Below are 17442 nucleotides of genomic sequence, written 5' to 3'. Positions count from 1 at the left end.
GATAGATAGATAGATAGATAGATAGATAGATAGATAGATAGATAGATAGATAGATAGATAGATAGATAGATAGATAGATAGATAGATAGATAGATAGATAGATAGATAGATAGATAGATAGATAGATAGATAGATAGATAGATAGATAGATAGATAGATAGATAGATAGATAGATAGATAGATAGATAGATAGATAGATAGATAGATAGATAGATAGATAGATAGATAGATAGATAGATAGATAGATAGATAGATAGATAGATAGATAGAGATAGATAGATAGATAGATTAGATTCGCGAAATGTATTGCTCTGGCAAATAAAAAATCACTCCGTTCGAATATATTAACGATATATTGTAGTCAAAGTGCTATAACAAACAACAAACTCTGTCAAACGTAAACATGACATCAACTATACACTCCAATTGTTTTAATGATTTCCAAATTGTCCATGTTTATATATTATGCGTATTTATTCATACGAAAGTTTTAACACTTAGGAAAGGCGTCCGTACTGTAGAAGTGTAATTTATCCAAGTATTTTACGGATTATAAATTAGAATCATTTGCTGTCGGGTGTGTTTTAACTTTTGTAGTCTGTCAACCGTAAATTGTTTTATGTATTGAAAATGCGTCGGTTATAATATTGGTGGTATACGTTTTCGTTTTTTATTAAAACGTGCATGTAATACACGTATTTAATTTGTTTTGTATATTTGTACGCGTTCGATGCGCGAGATTTATAGCTAAGTATAAGTCTAATAAATTAACGCTTGGTCGAACGATGTACACTTCAGCAACATGGCACGATCAATATAAATATAAACATTTCCTTATTACAATAATACTAACGCAAAAAGCGTCAAAACATTAACATCGATGAGAAACAAACAACATGTCACATACCAAAACAAAAATCACTGTTTAAAGTTGTGGCCTACAGTTGCACGCCTTTATCAAAGAAATGCTCACAGTTCACATAATCGGTTCTTGATGAGTTCATTTTCACAAGCGGCAAACTGCCATTGAACGATCGTTGTGACATATTCCTGCGCAGCCGGAGACCCAGCGGGTTGCGACAGCACGAGCAAGCTAGAGCATGAAACTGTCCTCGGAATTTTTTGCCCGTAGCGCAGTACAGAAAGAAATTGATGCTGTGATTCGTGTACATGAGCATTTCCGCGACGGTCATAAGTAGCCTCTGCCGAATGAAACCTTTGAGCGTCTGTGTGTTGTCGACCAATGAGTTTCGAATAATCAAGATATTCATAGGCAAAACAGTAATGAGAAATGTAAACGAGACTGCGAGCAACATGCAGGTTATCCGTCTGCTCATTTCGCCGTGCTCGTGGGTCTGAGTTTTCACTGCGTATGATCTTGATAATGAACATTGCTGACGTAAAACGAGTCTTGCGTTTTTAGCGTTAATCACATTCTTAATAATTACAATATTAAGCACGAATATTATCACAAACGGTGTAAATGAGTAAAAGGCTGCATCCACCCATGGCCAAATGATTTCCACTAAATATGTGTAGCCCTCTATCGCTTTGCACTCTGGTGTCACCGTTGTATTATTTACCGTATAATGAAGATCCATGGACCACAAAAAATGCAGATTTAATAAGACAAATATACATATAACGCTCGTAATTCCAAGCTTGGCGTACTTCGAGTTACAAACACTGGGCGCTTTCAATGGCAAAGCGACCACTATAGTCCTTTCAACGGTGACGATGACGATAAGCCAAACTGAAACATCGCTGCAAAAGAACCCAAGAAATTTAACCAGCTTGCACATCACACTGTTTAATTCCTCGACGTGTATCCCCAGTTGAACTAACCACACTCTTAGCAGGCCAACATAAATGACCAGTATATCCATTATGGCCAGTACGCTGAGATATGTGTAGGTAGACGCCTTACGTGTGTTCTTGAACAGGATGTAAAAGGAAATGAGGTTTCCTATGGTCCCCATCGCCAAGAGGAGAGGGGCACCGAACACTATGATTTGTTTCTGGATAACAAACTCATCAAACATCAAAAGATCCTTTTCTAACATGGCTTCAGCGTCGTGTGCTTCGTCGCAAAAATACAAACAAAGCTATCCGTATATTTTAGGTATTTACTGCACTAAATACGCGATACAGATTTGTACAACCGCTGTACAAAGGGAATTTATACTCAACTTTAGCGCCGATATCTCGGATTTCGCCTTCAGTTAAGTTGTGTCTTATATTGATGTTAAATAGTTTAAATGAAAGTATTGTCGTAAATATGTTTTAAAATAGTCGTTTTAAAGCATCACATTCATACAACCTTTTTAAAAATGTTAATACAAACACTTATGAATACGTTACAAGAAAACAAATCCCTTGTCATTGGACTACTTTTTAGTTGATTTCGGAAAATCCATGGACTGAAACAAAAGCGATTATATTATATAATATTATATTAATATATTATAATAATTATATTATAATAATTATATTATATTATATTACTATTAAATATATTATATTACATAATAAATCACCAGTACTCACATTGTTAATTTGTCAGCTTTTCTTGTTTCATTTATTTACGGTTTATCCATACAGCCATCGCATTATCCGTACCAACAGGCATTTGAAACGCTATAGAGCTGTGTCCTTAAACCAAGCGAGATGGCGCTCATGTGTAACCTAGACAAGAATTGGTTATCGATGCCTGTCAGAAGGCGCTCATCTCTTCACCAATCAGTGGATAGCTATGTTATTCCGATGTTTGGAGAAAATGGAAAACCGAATAGGACTAAGTTGAATAAAATTGCCAGCTTACTTGACGGTCCAGAGTGCATAATACAGAAGATTCAGCTCATCACATGCACGTAAAGTGTGTATAAATCACTTGCGCTTAATATCAATAGTTACTCACGTTTGCTTGAAAACATCCCTGTCTTCATCATCCACGACGAATATCGTCCAAAACAGTATGTGTGTCCTTAATCGCAAAAGACGTCAGCAATAATTATTGCAATATGTCATTTAACCGTGAAAGAATATACACGAGACATAATTGCATTTTAAAAGAGACTGTTATGGGGTGAAAAATGGGCTTATTGTGCCACAGTTTATGCATTCTTCATTTCTCAGCCGTTTTCTCCCGGAAGACCGTCATCAAATACGTTTATTAAGGTCAATTGATTGACAAAAGCACATGGTTCACTCAATTTCGTTGTGTTGCTGTTTACCATATGTTTGGCAAATAATCCAAAATGTGCCGTTAAGCAGTACTGGTTTACAAAACCAAAACGCTAATGTAAAAGCAAACACAATGTAGACATACACATTTTATATCGTGTGAAAGACAATATTTTGAAATGTAAGTATATTAACCACTTTGCGGTTCATGCACTAGCTCCAATAATTAGGTACTTGTTTATTTGCTTAAAGGGACGCATGTATTAAACAACAATGTCATGGTGCATTATTCTTTCGTGGGCTCGGAAGCGTTTCTGGTCACTGGTTTCACGATGCAAAGTCGATTAAGATAGAACTATCTAAAGGGTACATTATGAAATATACTTGGCAACAAATGTTATTAAAGGGTTTGAAAAATAAAATAATTAACTACTACTACAACTACTACTACTAGAGAAACGATATACGATTGCAGAATGTGATTGTTTGTTTGGACTTTTGTAACGACTTTACGCATCTTGATTTTTCTGTTCCAGATGGTATTTTATTAATATTTCTTTTTCAGAATAATATGAAACGTACTTTAAAAAATATCACTTAGGTTATTCTTATTATAGTGGTTAAACTTGTTAAACCCAATTTCATGCAAGGTTCATCAAGGTACAAAAATGACGCGTTCAATATGGGTTTTAAAATAGTGTTAATCGAGGATGGATGCACTTTCAATCAAACCCGGAATAGGTTGAAATTAAAAAGCAAGAAATGCGACTGGCCACGAACACACATTCTTTGTAATTGTTTTTTATAATAATGTCACATCGCAAATACCAATTAAGATAAGCTTTGTATAGAAACGTTCTGTATCTTGTGGTATTATCGGTGACCTTATTGTGTTCTTTTTTCCCAACGAATGATGATGAAAGTATTTTATCAGCTTTGATGTAGGACTAACGTTATCACTATCAGTAATACTACACGTGAACACATGTTCAAATAATGAGGGTATATCGCTTTAAAAATGTTGCTGATAGATTTGAATTATTGGAAATAAAGACAAAGAGTATAACTAACGAGTGTTTTATATTAGTCTGTAGAATGTTTTCAAAAAGCAATGCTCATTGCTTTGATTTCTGATAATTCAATTCTATCAGCAACATTATTAAATAGATATACTCAAGTTCCTTTCCCATTGGTTAGTTTAAAAAAGAATATAAGAAACCTTAATATATCAAGTTCATGACCTATTTAATTGTTTGATGAACCTTATATTAGCAACCCCACCATCAGCCAGATGCTTATCAGTTATCAGGGTGAATATCAATAAGTTCTGACACCAATGTTGCTAAAATATTGATTAAATAAACAGCTCTAAACCAATCTAAATGAAATAAAAACTGTTAGAAACAGAAATAAATTATCTACAAAATGATGTAAAATTCGTTAGTGTTCAGTTATACAACCAAGACCTTATTATAAGATAATTCTCAAACACTTAACAAAATTGACCGCCTTGCGTTTATTGCTATTTTCGGCGGACTCGCTGTGACCCCTTTGTGTTTATTTACAAAATGCGCGTTTATGAACGCTCATGAATATAAATGAAACCTGTGAAATCTAATTGTCCGATGAATGACGAATTTATTGATGCATTCAAAATTTGCATATATTGACCCTACGCCGAGAAAATAGACCCTAAAGTTTATGCATGTTTATTTTATTTCCGCATTTGATCTTAACATTTTGAACACAGGATGGAAAAGTAGAAAGATAGATCTTTCTTTTGATACCAAAATTATTTTTCGCAACGAAGAATTAGGTACCCGCATTTAAAATTGAAATAGCACTATGCGCCAGCTTGATCACAAAGTTGACGCGAAGGCGAAGCCGCCATATTGATCCGCCATTTTGTATTGGAACTCGTAATCAGCGAAACGGAAAAAACCCAATAGCGAAGCAAAATTATATTTATAACGAATTAAACCCGACTGATTTATAAAGGTAAATACATTTTAAACATTATTTCAAATTATTATAATTTAATTGTCGGTAGTTTTTAGATGATTTAATTATAAAACCGATCGTACCCTCGACGCGAAATACATTTTAAACATTATTTCAAATTATTATAATTTAATTGTCGGTAGTTTTTAGATGATTTAATTATAAAACCGATCGTACCCTCGACGCGAAGTTTGACAGCTTCGTGTTGGATTTTATGTAGACATTTCGATGTGTAATGAAATGAAATCTTAGCAAAAAGTGTAAATAATTACTTGCCTATATCAATAATGTTACTATATGTAATATATGTCATTGTTTTGTGCTGAACATTGTTTAAAATTATTAAAAACGTGTTGGTACGAATATAAAAAGATTCCGAGCATTTTCGAACCAAAGAAAAAAATTGTCATCATTTGACTTGACTTGTTATTTTTATTCCAGAAACGATGATATTTCATCCTTACGGGCAAAATGGAATTCCCAGGTCCCCACTGCCAGCTTGCTGGGATTTCAACTGAGCAATTGACCAACAGATCATATGGGAAAATAGATCAAATTACAAATGGCATTGTTCTAGAACTTGTGCAGCATACAACGAAGAACAATCAGCCATTTAGTGAATTTTGTGACATTTTGATTTCTTTTGATGAACAATTTGCTTCAATTAATCAGTCAGCCAGGGAAAAATGCCAGGGATAAACAATGTGAGTGAACTTATGAAAAGCAAGTTTGATGCCAGCATCCCACTGAAAACAGAATATAAATATGATGGAAAATCGACAGCGGTACAGGAAGAAACATGCTTCACACCAGGACAGGTTCATGCGGGAACAAATGAGACATTTAGTGACACAAATGTTATGGAAACGCCTCATACTCATAGTGTCGCAACTCAAACCGACTCGGACACCCACACAACAAAAACATGGAATGTTACAAAACACATGTGTACTCAACAAGCTCGAAAACTTAAAAAACTGACAAAACTTGCAGACAAGCAAAGTGAAAAATTTGATCTATTACAGAAACGTGTTGGACACTTTTCTTTAAAAAACATAAACAAGCGTGACGAAACAGCCCAGAAAAATTTGCAACTCCTCCGGGATGCCCAGAGACTGGCGCGAAAGAAAACAAGAGACCTCGAGTTTGTCAAACAGAAATTTTCTGTCCAGAGAGAACAAAATGAAGAGCTTGGGAAAAACATATCTAAACTTCAATGTGACATCCAGTGTATGGCGGACAGACTTGGCACCGAAGTGGCTAAAAAAGTTTCGACCCAAAAATCCAACAGCAAGTTGCGACAACAATTGAAAAGGTTGCGTCAAATTCAAGCGGAATGGACAAATGGATCAGTTCCAGGACTTACTGATGAAAATGAAAACTTGAGGCAACAACTTGTTACGTTAACAAACAAAATCCAAGACAGTGACATTTTGATAAACAATCATTATTTTGAAATTGATGAATTGAAAGACAAATTATCAGACGAATCAACAAACACAACGAAACTGGAAGATGGGTCATTCAGTGACAACATGCGACTTTGTGTGATTCAACTTTCTGGTTTGGAAGTTGCGACAGAAAAAATTAGTCCAGTTATTTCTGTAGTCAGTGAAGTATTATTTAACAAAGAATTTTCAAAGGATGATTTGCCATCAAGTTCCACTGTACAAAAAATTGTCGATGAAGGGCACTACATTGCAAAAACATATATTGCAGAAAGGCTGGAAAATTGCATCAACTGGGGATTAAGCCGAGATGGGACGTCCAGAAGAAAGCAAAAGCTTCTGGACACATCAGTGACCTTTGATACTGGCGAGATAGCCAGCTTGGGTTTTACAAGAGTTGCTAAAGAAACGGCTCAGTCCATACAGGATGTGACTAAAGATCACATAGTTGAAATGTCAGACCTGCATGTCGCACATTGCGAGGGTGTCACATCTGACAATTTCATTGTAAATTCTCTCTCTAAACTGGCATTTACAATGAGTGATCGAGCCTCCAACGAAAAGCTTGCAGATAAACTCCTGAGTCAGTGGAGAGATGACATCATAAAACATTGTGACAATGAGCTGCAGATCCAATCAGTTAAGAATTTTCATTTTATGGCACATGTTCTTCTGAGCTTCCATAATTACATATGTGCCGACATGAAGTCACTGGAAAAGCAGATTGTTCAAGATAGCGGACCGCTTGGTCGTGACAATCTACTAGCCTTCAAGTATTGGTCAAAAGCTGGTACCATCATCCAGCGTGCGGTCAGAACTACAGCGGAAACCTTTGGGCCAACCGGTGAATATACGGGTGTTTTGAAAATCGACACTGACCAGAAAATATTGAAAGTCAAGTTTATGACACCCTGTCGGCAAAAAGGTCTCTTTATGTGGCCAATGAGGGATGACATCCAAGATGTCAAACCTGACTTTCTGTTAGATGTTGGCATTGTTCCAGACTGTGTTAACTATGGAAGACAGTGGTCAATTAAAGACAGTGAAAGATACGATGAATTATTTAACTGTTACAAATCGGTGTACTTTCATTGATAGGTTTATTATAAAAAAGTAGAGAACAAGTAAACTTGTAACTGAAAAAGAAAAGAATGTTTTATAAGGATGGAGCATTGGTTTGTTTAATATTTAATTAAAGTTTTATGCTTTATTTAGATATTGTCATGAATTGTTGTTTTATAGAGATGATTGTTTTTGTTTTGTTCATGTTCAAATTGATATGAAGAAAGAGGGTTGGAAATTTAAAAAATAAAAAGTATTTTATGTTTTGTTTTGCTTTCATGTGGATGTTTCCTGTTTTCTGATAAGATTTTAAGTATGTTTTTTAGATTCCTCATGAAAAATTCTATTAGTACCTCAAGTTTCATTAAAGTATTTGAAACAGAACAGAAGTTATGAAACAAATAGTATTTTCAAGAAACGATTCTGGTCCGCGAACTGTCATTCCGATTGTCTATTCAAATATAGGGAAAAAATTCACCGAAATTAGGTTTTTTCTCTAACTTAAAACCTTCATAACTTTTGTTCCAGATGAGATATTTTGACATAGCATAGGGCTAATTACTGGGGGGAAAATCTTATATAAAACTGTTCGAAAAGTCCACACTAATTGTGTGAAATATATATTGAATACTTTAACATAAACTGCACTTACTATATGATGAGTCTTAGCGAGTATTTCTTCTTGTAAAAACGTGTTGTTATTTCTAACAAAACGTCTTAACCGTTGGATATAATTATGTATTATGCTTTTTATTATAAACAAGATATTAGTGTCTGTTATTTGAAATATCAATTATTCATGATTGTTTATGCGGTTTTAATTGGTATTTTGTTTAACAAAACGTTCGTTGGTTCAAATGAGGCCTCACTACATGTTTTCGTAATAGTCTTTGGAAAACAATACAAACATTCATGGTATAATCAAGGAAATCAAGCACGTGTAAATCGATTACAAATTGACTGAATTCTGAAAGAGAAAATTGATGTAACTTTATGTGAATTCTTGTAAAATAAATAACAGTGTTCAACTGTGGTTTATGTATACGGCAATACTTATATGCGTGAAATTTGGCACTTCGTTTTTCCACAGCCGAAATTTGTGCGAAGATATCAATGACAAGGTTGTTTATGACCGGTATGGTATTGTGCGATACAGAGCTGAAGTGGTGCATCTGCTTGAAATGCAAATCAAATGAAAATAATTATTTGATTTAGATTGCTTCTGATTCGCACCTTTGCATCCTCTTCGTCATGTCAGAGTAGCGTGCGATCTTAGCCTTCGTGGCTGCTTTATTAGACCAATAGCTTGTATATAGCTTAGACCAATACATTTAGTCGCCATGATGTTGTTCGTTTGCAAAAAGAAATTATCACACAAAAATACATGCGTAAATCAAAATATATATGTTATTCACTCGACATATATCTACACAATCTTCCACACGTAGGACAGAATTATACAACACGCAAACATATGAAATGCGTGTGTATAAAACAATACACCGCGATGTTTAAACACCTTATAGAAGCAAAGTGGAGTGCAGGACTGAATAAATAAAGAATCCCTTAGATTTTAAGAACACATCTTTTGATCGACTCTAAATATCATTAGTTAACATTTAGTTTCATCGACATGTTCTTTAAAATATATCAAATAATTGAAAATACTTTTTCGAGATTCTATGATTAGATCAGCTGAATATCAAGTCAGTCAGCATCATCATTAAAGACATTAGATATATTTCATTTAATTTAACTTGGTAATTTTCCCTGTTTTTCAAGAGACTTTTATAGCAATTATTCATGCTATTGATCGCAGTTTAATCAAGATGGCTTTTTAAAAGAAGTTCACATCGTTAGGTGTTACAATTACACATCAATCTTCTCGCGTCGAAACGCTATTATATGTATAAGCCTTAGAAAGTCATTGTCATGCAATACCAGGAAAAACTACTAATGCTGTTTATTAAAAGTAAACGAGCACACCTTTGTGCATAGGAGAATAAACAACTAAACTAAAATTGTATTTTGCTACCTTCATTTCTAAACGAGATTAGACTCTTCTAGTCGACACAAAGAACGTTTACAAGTATTAAGAGAGATATAATCCCATATATATTTTCTTAGTAGCCGGCCAATGTACTGTCTTTATGATAATATTAGTGTGATTTGATTTGCATATGATTATATGAATGCCTTTCCTCCATACATCTAAGTTAATCATCAAAACAAAGATAAAAAGCTACAAAAACATATATCGTATAATCTATTAAATAAAATATGTAAATGTTATCGAACACTATATAAAAATAACAAACATGATGTTATGATTATGTATTTTACAACGACAATTCATAATTATATAACATATATATTTTTATCTTAATTTCATTTAGCTTGGGTTTATCGCTTTGCAAATTACGGCAATCTCGAGTCTGTTTCCTGGGAAGAACCAATACCAGATGTATAAGCATGTATCCTAAGTGATGAAACGACCCGGGACCTATTGATTGATAGACGGAAATCTGATCCGCTAAGACATCCTGTTGTTCATGTTGTTCACTATACAAACACCACCGTAGAACTGAAACACACACTCTTCATAACAATGTTAAGTTTAATCATGGCATAAGAAGTTAGTCGTCAGCTTAATTTTATCGCGAATTTGTATTTAAATTAGCGCTCTAATCCTGAAGACGTGGACGGAGAAGGAGACCCATGGTTCCACATTGTCATCCCTCGTATTATAACAATGGCATCCTCGCGTTTTGTAAGAATTACCTTAACATCAGCGTCAACAGCAATTCCTGCCAAGTTATGCTACACATAATCCTCAGCCGATTGAAAAGTTAGACCAAGATACGTGCTACGGAAGAGCAGGCTGAATTCGGAGCTTGGCTGTGCACAATGTTACATATCTTCAAATGCAAAGAAATCAGTTAGTAGCACCTTTTTTATCAACGCGGGATATTTCACAACTTCATCGATTAAAAGAATGATTTCCTTTCACAGATTGTTTAAAGATATATGTTTGGACACAACTGTATACATTTTATTAGATTGTATTTTTTGATTTTGCAAATAATAAGTGTTTCTTATATAGAAAAGTAAATACAATATGGTTTGGTATTCACAATCCTACTATAAAGTGGTACAGATGTAAGACGAAAACTTCAACAGCCATACACATACATTTAGTGTAAATAAATAAACTACAGAGTATCGATATTGCTATCTACTAGAAATAGAGAACACAATATTTCTCGATTTTAATTGTACATATATGCATTTCTCGGTATTTGAATCCACACATACTTGTCATATAATATGTTATGCATAAAGATTTACACAAAATGTGTTATTATCGCGTTATTCATCGATCTTGAAATAAACCAACGTATATCAAGATAATAAAATATCAGTATTTAGTACTAATTATTCAGAAAAACTGTTTCATTATGGCACGTCATTTAAATTAACGAGTGAAACAGTGCACACTTTTACAAAACACTTTTGCAATTATTACTGAGATAAGTTAAAATGTGAAGTTAGTGCTAATAATGAGAATGTCAATCAAATGAGTTCGTCCTTCCTCACTTTTTTCTAATTCCAGCGCTTATGATACATAATAAAACTTGCTTTATATATCGAGGTCTCAATATAAAGTATACACAATTGTGTAATGTAGCGTGTTGAACATTAAACAAGAAACTGTATAATACATAAACTTTTGAAGATATTAATTATATATAAAAAGTTTACATTATATTAAATGAACAGATTGTGCGAAATCAAACATCTTTCATGGCATAAAGTAGTGTGAAACTTACATTATTCTTATATTCGTTAAAGCACCCCTAATGGTTACACGCCTTTACAGATGGGAAACCAAATATCCGATATATATATGCATAATGATATTAAGTATTCAGCGAGGATTACTATCGCTTTAATATTATTATTTCAATGTATGTATTGTATGTATTGTGTCATCTCATTTTTGATATCCTAATATTTCGACACAAACAACTTTCAGACAACAAATCAATAAATTAAGCTGATCGTTTCGTTAATATAAAGTTAAATACTGTATGTTTGTTGACGACAACATACGCAAACAATGGAAAACGTTTGAAACCACCAGCTGAAACGTCTGCAGCAAACTATAAGACTAACAGTTTGTGGCCCTATGTACATGAATACAACTTCCTTTATAACATCACGTCTTGAAGTAGTTATAATAAATTGATAAATATCAATCATATTAGTTAACAAAATTGTAACGTACTGTGTAACGTAATTACTTATTGTTCATGGAGAACACACAGTAACAACAAAGTTCATTTCTGTTTTCATCGCGATTTATTTCTGTTGAATATTTTCTAATACCACGATTACTGATGTTCGCGAAATACAATTTCACAGCGCGGAGGCCAATATTGCCGCCACGTCATGAGAACGTAACAAATCAAACCGCCGAATTCTTAATTCTGAACAAACATCTACATTTTTTCTACATGTTAACTTGCATAAAACTCCCTTATAACTTTGATTGGTCATTAGTGTCTGTTTATTCACATGCTTATTGTTGATTGGTTGAATTGCTAAATGTACTGAATCAATGACACCCTGTGAACGGAGAAACCAAAATATTCAAGTATTTACACACTTATCGCATAATCCTTCTAGACTCTTATAGTTGAATAAGATAACGTTTCTCGGTGCAATATTTTGTATAACTGATGCAACTTTGTATGACTGATGCAAACAGGGTATTACTGCCAGGCCCTTAGGTCAATATCGTTGACCATTTTCAATTAAATGCCTAGCTTTGATCTTTCAATTTGTTGACTAAGCCTACTTAGGCATTGCATGTACAGGTATGAATTGTCTCTACTTGCGAGAGATCTTTTATAATTTAACAAATACTAATGATTTCCAAATTCTATAATCATGGCCAATATATCACCAAGAATTATATTAAATTTCCAAACTTCATTTATGTTATTATTATTTTTAACATTCAACTATTTTCTTTATAGAAACCTAATTATTTCAGAAAGCAGCTTAGTACCCCATTCATTAACCAAGATTTGATTCATTCATAGGGTTCGAGTTATTCGGATTACAAAGTGTAACCGTCCTTTACCTTTTATCTATGTCATGCACGTTCGGTTATTGTAGCCTACTTATCAAATTGATCCCCGATCTTTTGGCGACATCCACGTTTCTACGCGAATTTATTAACAAGAGCAAGGGCTGAGGAATAATTACAAGAAACGCCAGCTTTGTTAGTTACATATTTAGTATAATGTTTTAATGTGATACCTTACGTAAACACATTTTATATTCTTTATTTGAACAATAGAAAAACATATGAGAAGAACAATACAACAATATAAATGGAATTAAATGTCCAAATGGCGGAATATAATTTACACCAGACAAGCACTAGAGTGAATAAACCTCAGCAATAGACTATCACTATAACTGAGCCATGTCGAGGAGGCGACCGGAAGTACTGCCCTAAAGATAGCCCCAAACCCAGTTGTACTATTGATTTAGCTTCTCGTGTATGCAATAATCGCCAACAGACAATCCATACCATTCTATGCTATTTCGCAAATGTATGCAATTCCTATTTCAACAAACACGTTGCTGGTTCGGAAATAGATATTATACAAGCGCAAACGCTAAGGCCATCGCAACCGGCCGAATAAATTCTCGGTACGCCGTAACGTGCAACATTTTATACATCCGCAATCGCTAAGGCCACCGCAACCGGCCAAGTGCAACATAACATACATGCGCAATTGCTAAGGCCACCGCAACCGGCCAAATAAATCCTCGGTACGCCGTACCGTAGGTTTTCAAGCCAAAAAGAGTTATTCCAGGTACGCCTTAGCACGCCGTGCCATCGAGCGAGTACTAAAACACTGAGTCTCATACTATTCCTAAAATAATTTTGAAAATATTCCTGCCATCCTCACACATACGAGCACTACGTGATAGGTGACAACAAAATGCTATGTTTACCTCCCCCGGACGTATGTACATTATTATATAGTTACCTATTTTTACTTTTAATGATATCGATCACCTCCAAGACATAGAATTTACGCCTAAATGACATATTTGAATGAAGTATGAAACGAATAAAATGAGTTAATAATGACATATAAGCTGTTGTGTCAGATAGTCATAGATCTTAGCAATTAACTGTCGTGATAAAAACAATATCTCACACAATTTTTGCAGCAACACAATTACCTAATAAAACGCTTTCATTTAATTTCAAGATAACACATGTCACAAAACTTTTACATGGCGCGTTTTGTAGCCGAAACACTCCAACACACTGGGTGACACTGTGTTTCCCATAATGGCTTCACACAACTAAGCTCAAACCATAACTCGTTTGCATTGGGCAAGACTATCGATCAGTTAAGTGGCATCATACATCTAAGAATATTACATTTTTGTAATATATCACAAGCAAGTATAATCGTATAATAACATGACAATACAACTTTAATCTATAAATTTATAACACAATACAATTATGATTTGTACACATCAGTTCTAATTTTTTTCCTTAAATGTTGTTTTCACGGCTAGATTAAAAACCAGAGATAAAACTTCATCAGAAGTCATCAGATGCTCAATGTAAAATAACTCTCGAAAACTGTACCAGAAAACAACCAATATAAACATGTTACTGTTGACATTGTGTAACTCATACATAACGGGTCACTTTAAAAAATTTATAAATGCGGTTCGAGTTTAAAAAATTCCATTCACTGATGTTGCGTCTCAGCGACAACCTGGATATTGACCTAGTTCTGGACGATAGCGATGTATCCATGCAATGGCCGCTATCTACGGTTTGAGGCCCGACGATTAAACCGACGTCATACCGACGAGTCGTGTACAATTGGTGAATGTAACCTGAACATTTTCCGTGGTCGCCCGCAACAGATTAACAGCCCTTCTAAAAATACACATTCATTTCGTTACAAGATGGCACACATCACAACACTTTTACACGGTACGTTAAGTAGAAGAACCACTCAAATACATTAGTTGACACTTTGGCAATACCATACCATGCCTCGCCCGTTGTAGTTTTCCGCCTCCCCGATGTACCCAGGTCATGACGCCGCCGCTATCCACGGTTTGAGGCCCGACGATTTAACCAACAAGTCGTGTACAGTTGGTAAATGTAACCCGAACGTTTTCCGTGGTCTCCCGCAACAGATCGACAGCCATTCTGTAATAAATATCTCGGCAGTACATTTGAACATACAAAAAGGTTTATCATAATTACTAACAATCTCTTGGGGCGGGTGGGAGGGGTTTCTCAGTCAAAGCCATTTCGCAAAAGGCACGAGATACGTGAAACTCGAGCTTATATACCGAATTAGTGACGTCAGACAGTCACTACTGAAATCGATATCACGCATGGTTTGTTGTCGTCTGCTTGTATCTAATAACTACGTGATAGGTGACAAAAAATGCTATGTTTACCTCCCCCGGACGTATGTACATCATTATATAGTTACCTATTAATACTTTTTATTATTCCGATCACCTCCAAGACATAGAGTTTCCGTAACAAAAATAAATTTATTTATTTCCCCCCAAATTCTTTGGCATGTTTAAAACTAGTTTTAATAAACACTCGCGCAACGAATCTAAATATATATTTCGATTCTGACGTCTAATATGTGAACGCCATCATTTCTGAAAAAAACTGGTGTTTTTCCATATTATTATGCTCGCCGGAAATGCCCTGTGAATATATTTAATACATTTTAATTCGCTGATTCTGAATAAACGATATTAGATTGCAACGTAGAGGTAATCTTGACCAATACAGATCCAAGCTTCTCATCAGCGACCATAGGCATAATCGAGCATAACATAAACATCGATATATGGGGCTCTTTTATCCACGACAGGCCTATTCCTGTGACAGCCCTGAAGTATTTCGCTTCTCAAAACAATTCGTAGCCAACAAAATAACATGGCTATAAAGAGCTGGCCATACTACAGGTAACCTTTACAACTCCCTGAATTTATTAAATAACATATCGCCGTAATATGTGCTAATCGCGTGTTTTTAGAAATGCCTGCGAGTAGCAATTATTTAGCTCTATATTGAATACATTAAATAGATAAGCCGGCATTGGGGTTGCTGCCGTGTTCGCAAACGGGTCCATTCTCCGAAAACGCTCTAACCACGCGACCATTGCATTATTGTTTAAAACGCCATTTGCAGGAATGATGAATAATAATGTCATTACAAGCCTAAACACACGCTGTCTTACACATGCACATTTCGTTTAAATCATGTTCACATTATGTTGTCCCATATTGCCGATTTAATTCGTAAAAACATTCCGTTTGCTTTATGACCATATTTTCAATACTCGTATAACCCACCCCATGTTAACTTTACTATCAACCGTTTGATTTCACATAGTTTAGATTTCAGCTTTAAATCTCTACCGATACACGTTTTATCGTCTGCTATGATATATTTTACCCTGTCAATATAAAATGCCCGTTAAGTTTAATTCATATGCGCATCCATCGTTATTTGTAAATGTAATTGACCTGCACTTGTATAGTGTGTCGTGTATTTCCAGTTGTAATGCATTATTCACACACGTAGCCACGTTTATTTCGTGCCGATATCGTATATATTATAAATATAGATACCTTGCTAGTCTACAGGAGAAAACAGTATTAACGTTAATGTATCCAGATCCAAACACAAACACACTGATTGTGCTATTTAGTAGTTCTTCTTTGTTTTGAAAAGCGCGGATGAAGCGGACAGCATGTGAAACCGGCGCTCACGTTACCCAAAGCGTGCATACGTCACAGGTTAATAATAGTCGGGAGGATTCCGTTATGTACATGATTAGGTTTCATATTGTTTAATGCTTTTGGCATTTTTGGCACTATGTTTGCGAAAATCAGTATGGTGTTATCCCTTTAAAAACAAAACACTAACTTCATAACTTAATATATGTACATTAATTGTTAATTTTATTTTTATGAAATATAATTTTCATTTTATTTTATATTAGATATAATTATCATATATAATAATCATATTAGAATAGCAAATGGTTATTAAGAACAAAAGAAATAAGTACATATTTTAACACCTGTCTTTACCTACAGCAAGAAAATACTTCGCAAGCAGATTCTTATTAACAAAAACGAAACAAAACATATATTTCGGTTGAGGTTAAAGACATAATATAATTATAAATGAATTCGGTTCATCAAAACACATATCCCCAGTTCCAATGATATAAATCCGGGTGGAAAAACAGTACGAAACTGATCGCAGGTCACTTATTCAGCACCGAGGAATTATACAAATATTTTATCACCAGTTAATTGGACACTTTATTCACCAGAAAAATATACCTATGAACTTACCAAAAAGGAGAAACCGATTAATACCAGTTAGCACTTTTGTGGAAAACTGTCTTACGAAAAGTCCGGAGATAGCCGACCTATCACGATCGAAATCACACCCCTATTATCAGTATTTAAGCTTCACGCAAACCGTATTTTCTGTCTCGCGTTACAGAAATAAAATTAAACTGCCTTCGCAAGATCGTCGGTTTTGAAATATTATCATCAAACCATCAGGCAAGGAATATATAAATATATCTATTTAATAATTAGTGCTTAACGCGGAAATGTATGAAAGGGAATATCCACC

At 34.5% G+C, this 17442-nt stretch overlaps 1 protein-coding gene across 1 annotated transcript; it reads right to left on the bottom strand.

The window, feature by feature from the left end:
- Nucleotides 1-938: 938 nt before the first annotated feature.
- On the bottom strand, nucleotides 939-2063 carry LOC127844626 (probable G-protein coupled receptor 139). Its single transcript, XM_052375032.1, has one exon. It carries the CDS (start codon nucleotides 2061-2063, stop codon nucleotides 939-941), a length of 1125 nt encoding a protein of 374 aa, XP_052230992.1.
- Nucleotides 2064-17442: the final 15379 nt, after the last annotated feature.

This window comes from Dreissena polymorpha, chromosome 9 (genome assembly GCF_020536995.1).
Source record: "Dreissena polymorpha isolate Duluth1 chromosome 9, UMN_Dpol_1.0, whole genome shotgun sequence".
Lineage (NCBI taxonomy): Eukaryota > Metazoa > Mollusca > Bivalvia > Myida > Dreissenidae > Dreissena > Dreissena polymorpha.
The sequence above is the reverse complement of the archived record's forward strand: the minus strand, read 5'-3'. Positions and strand labels throughout refer to the sequence as shown.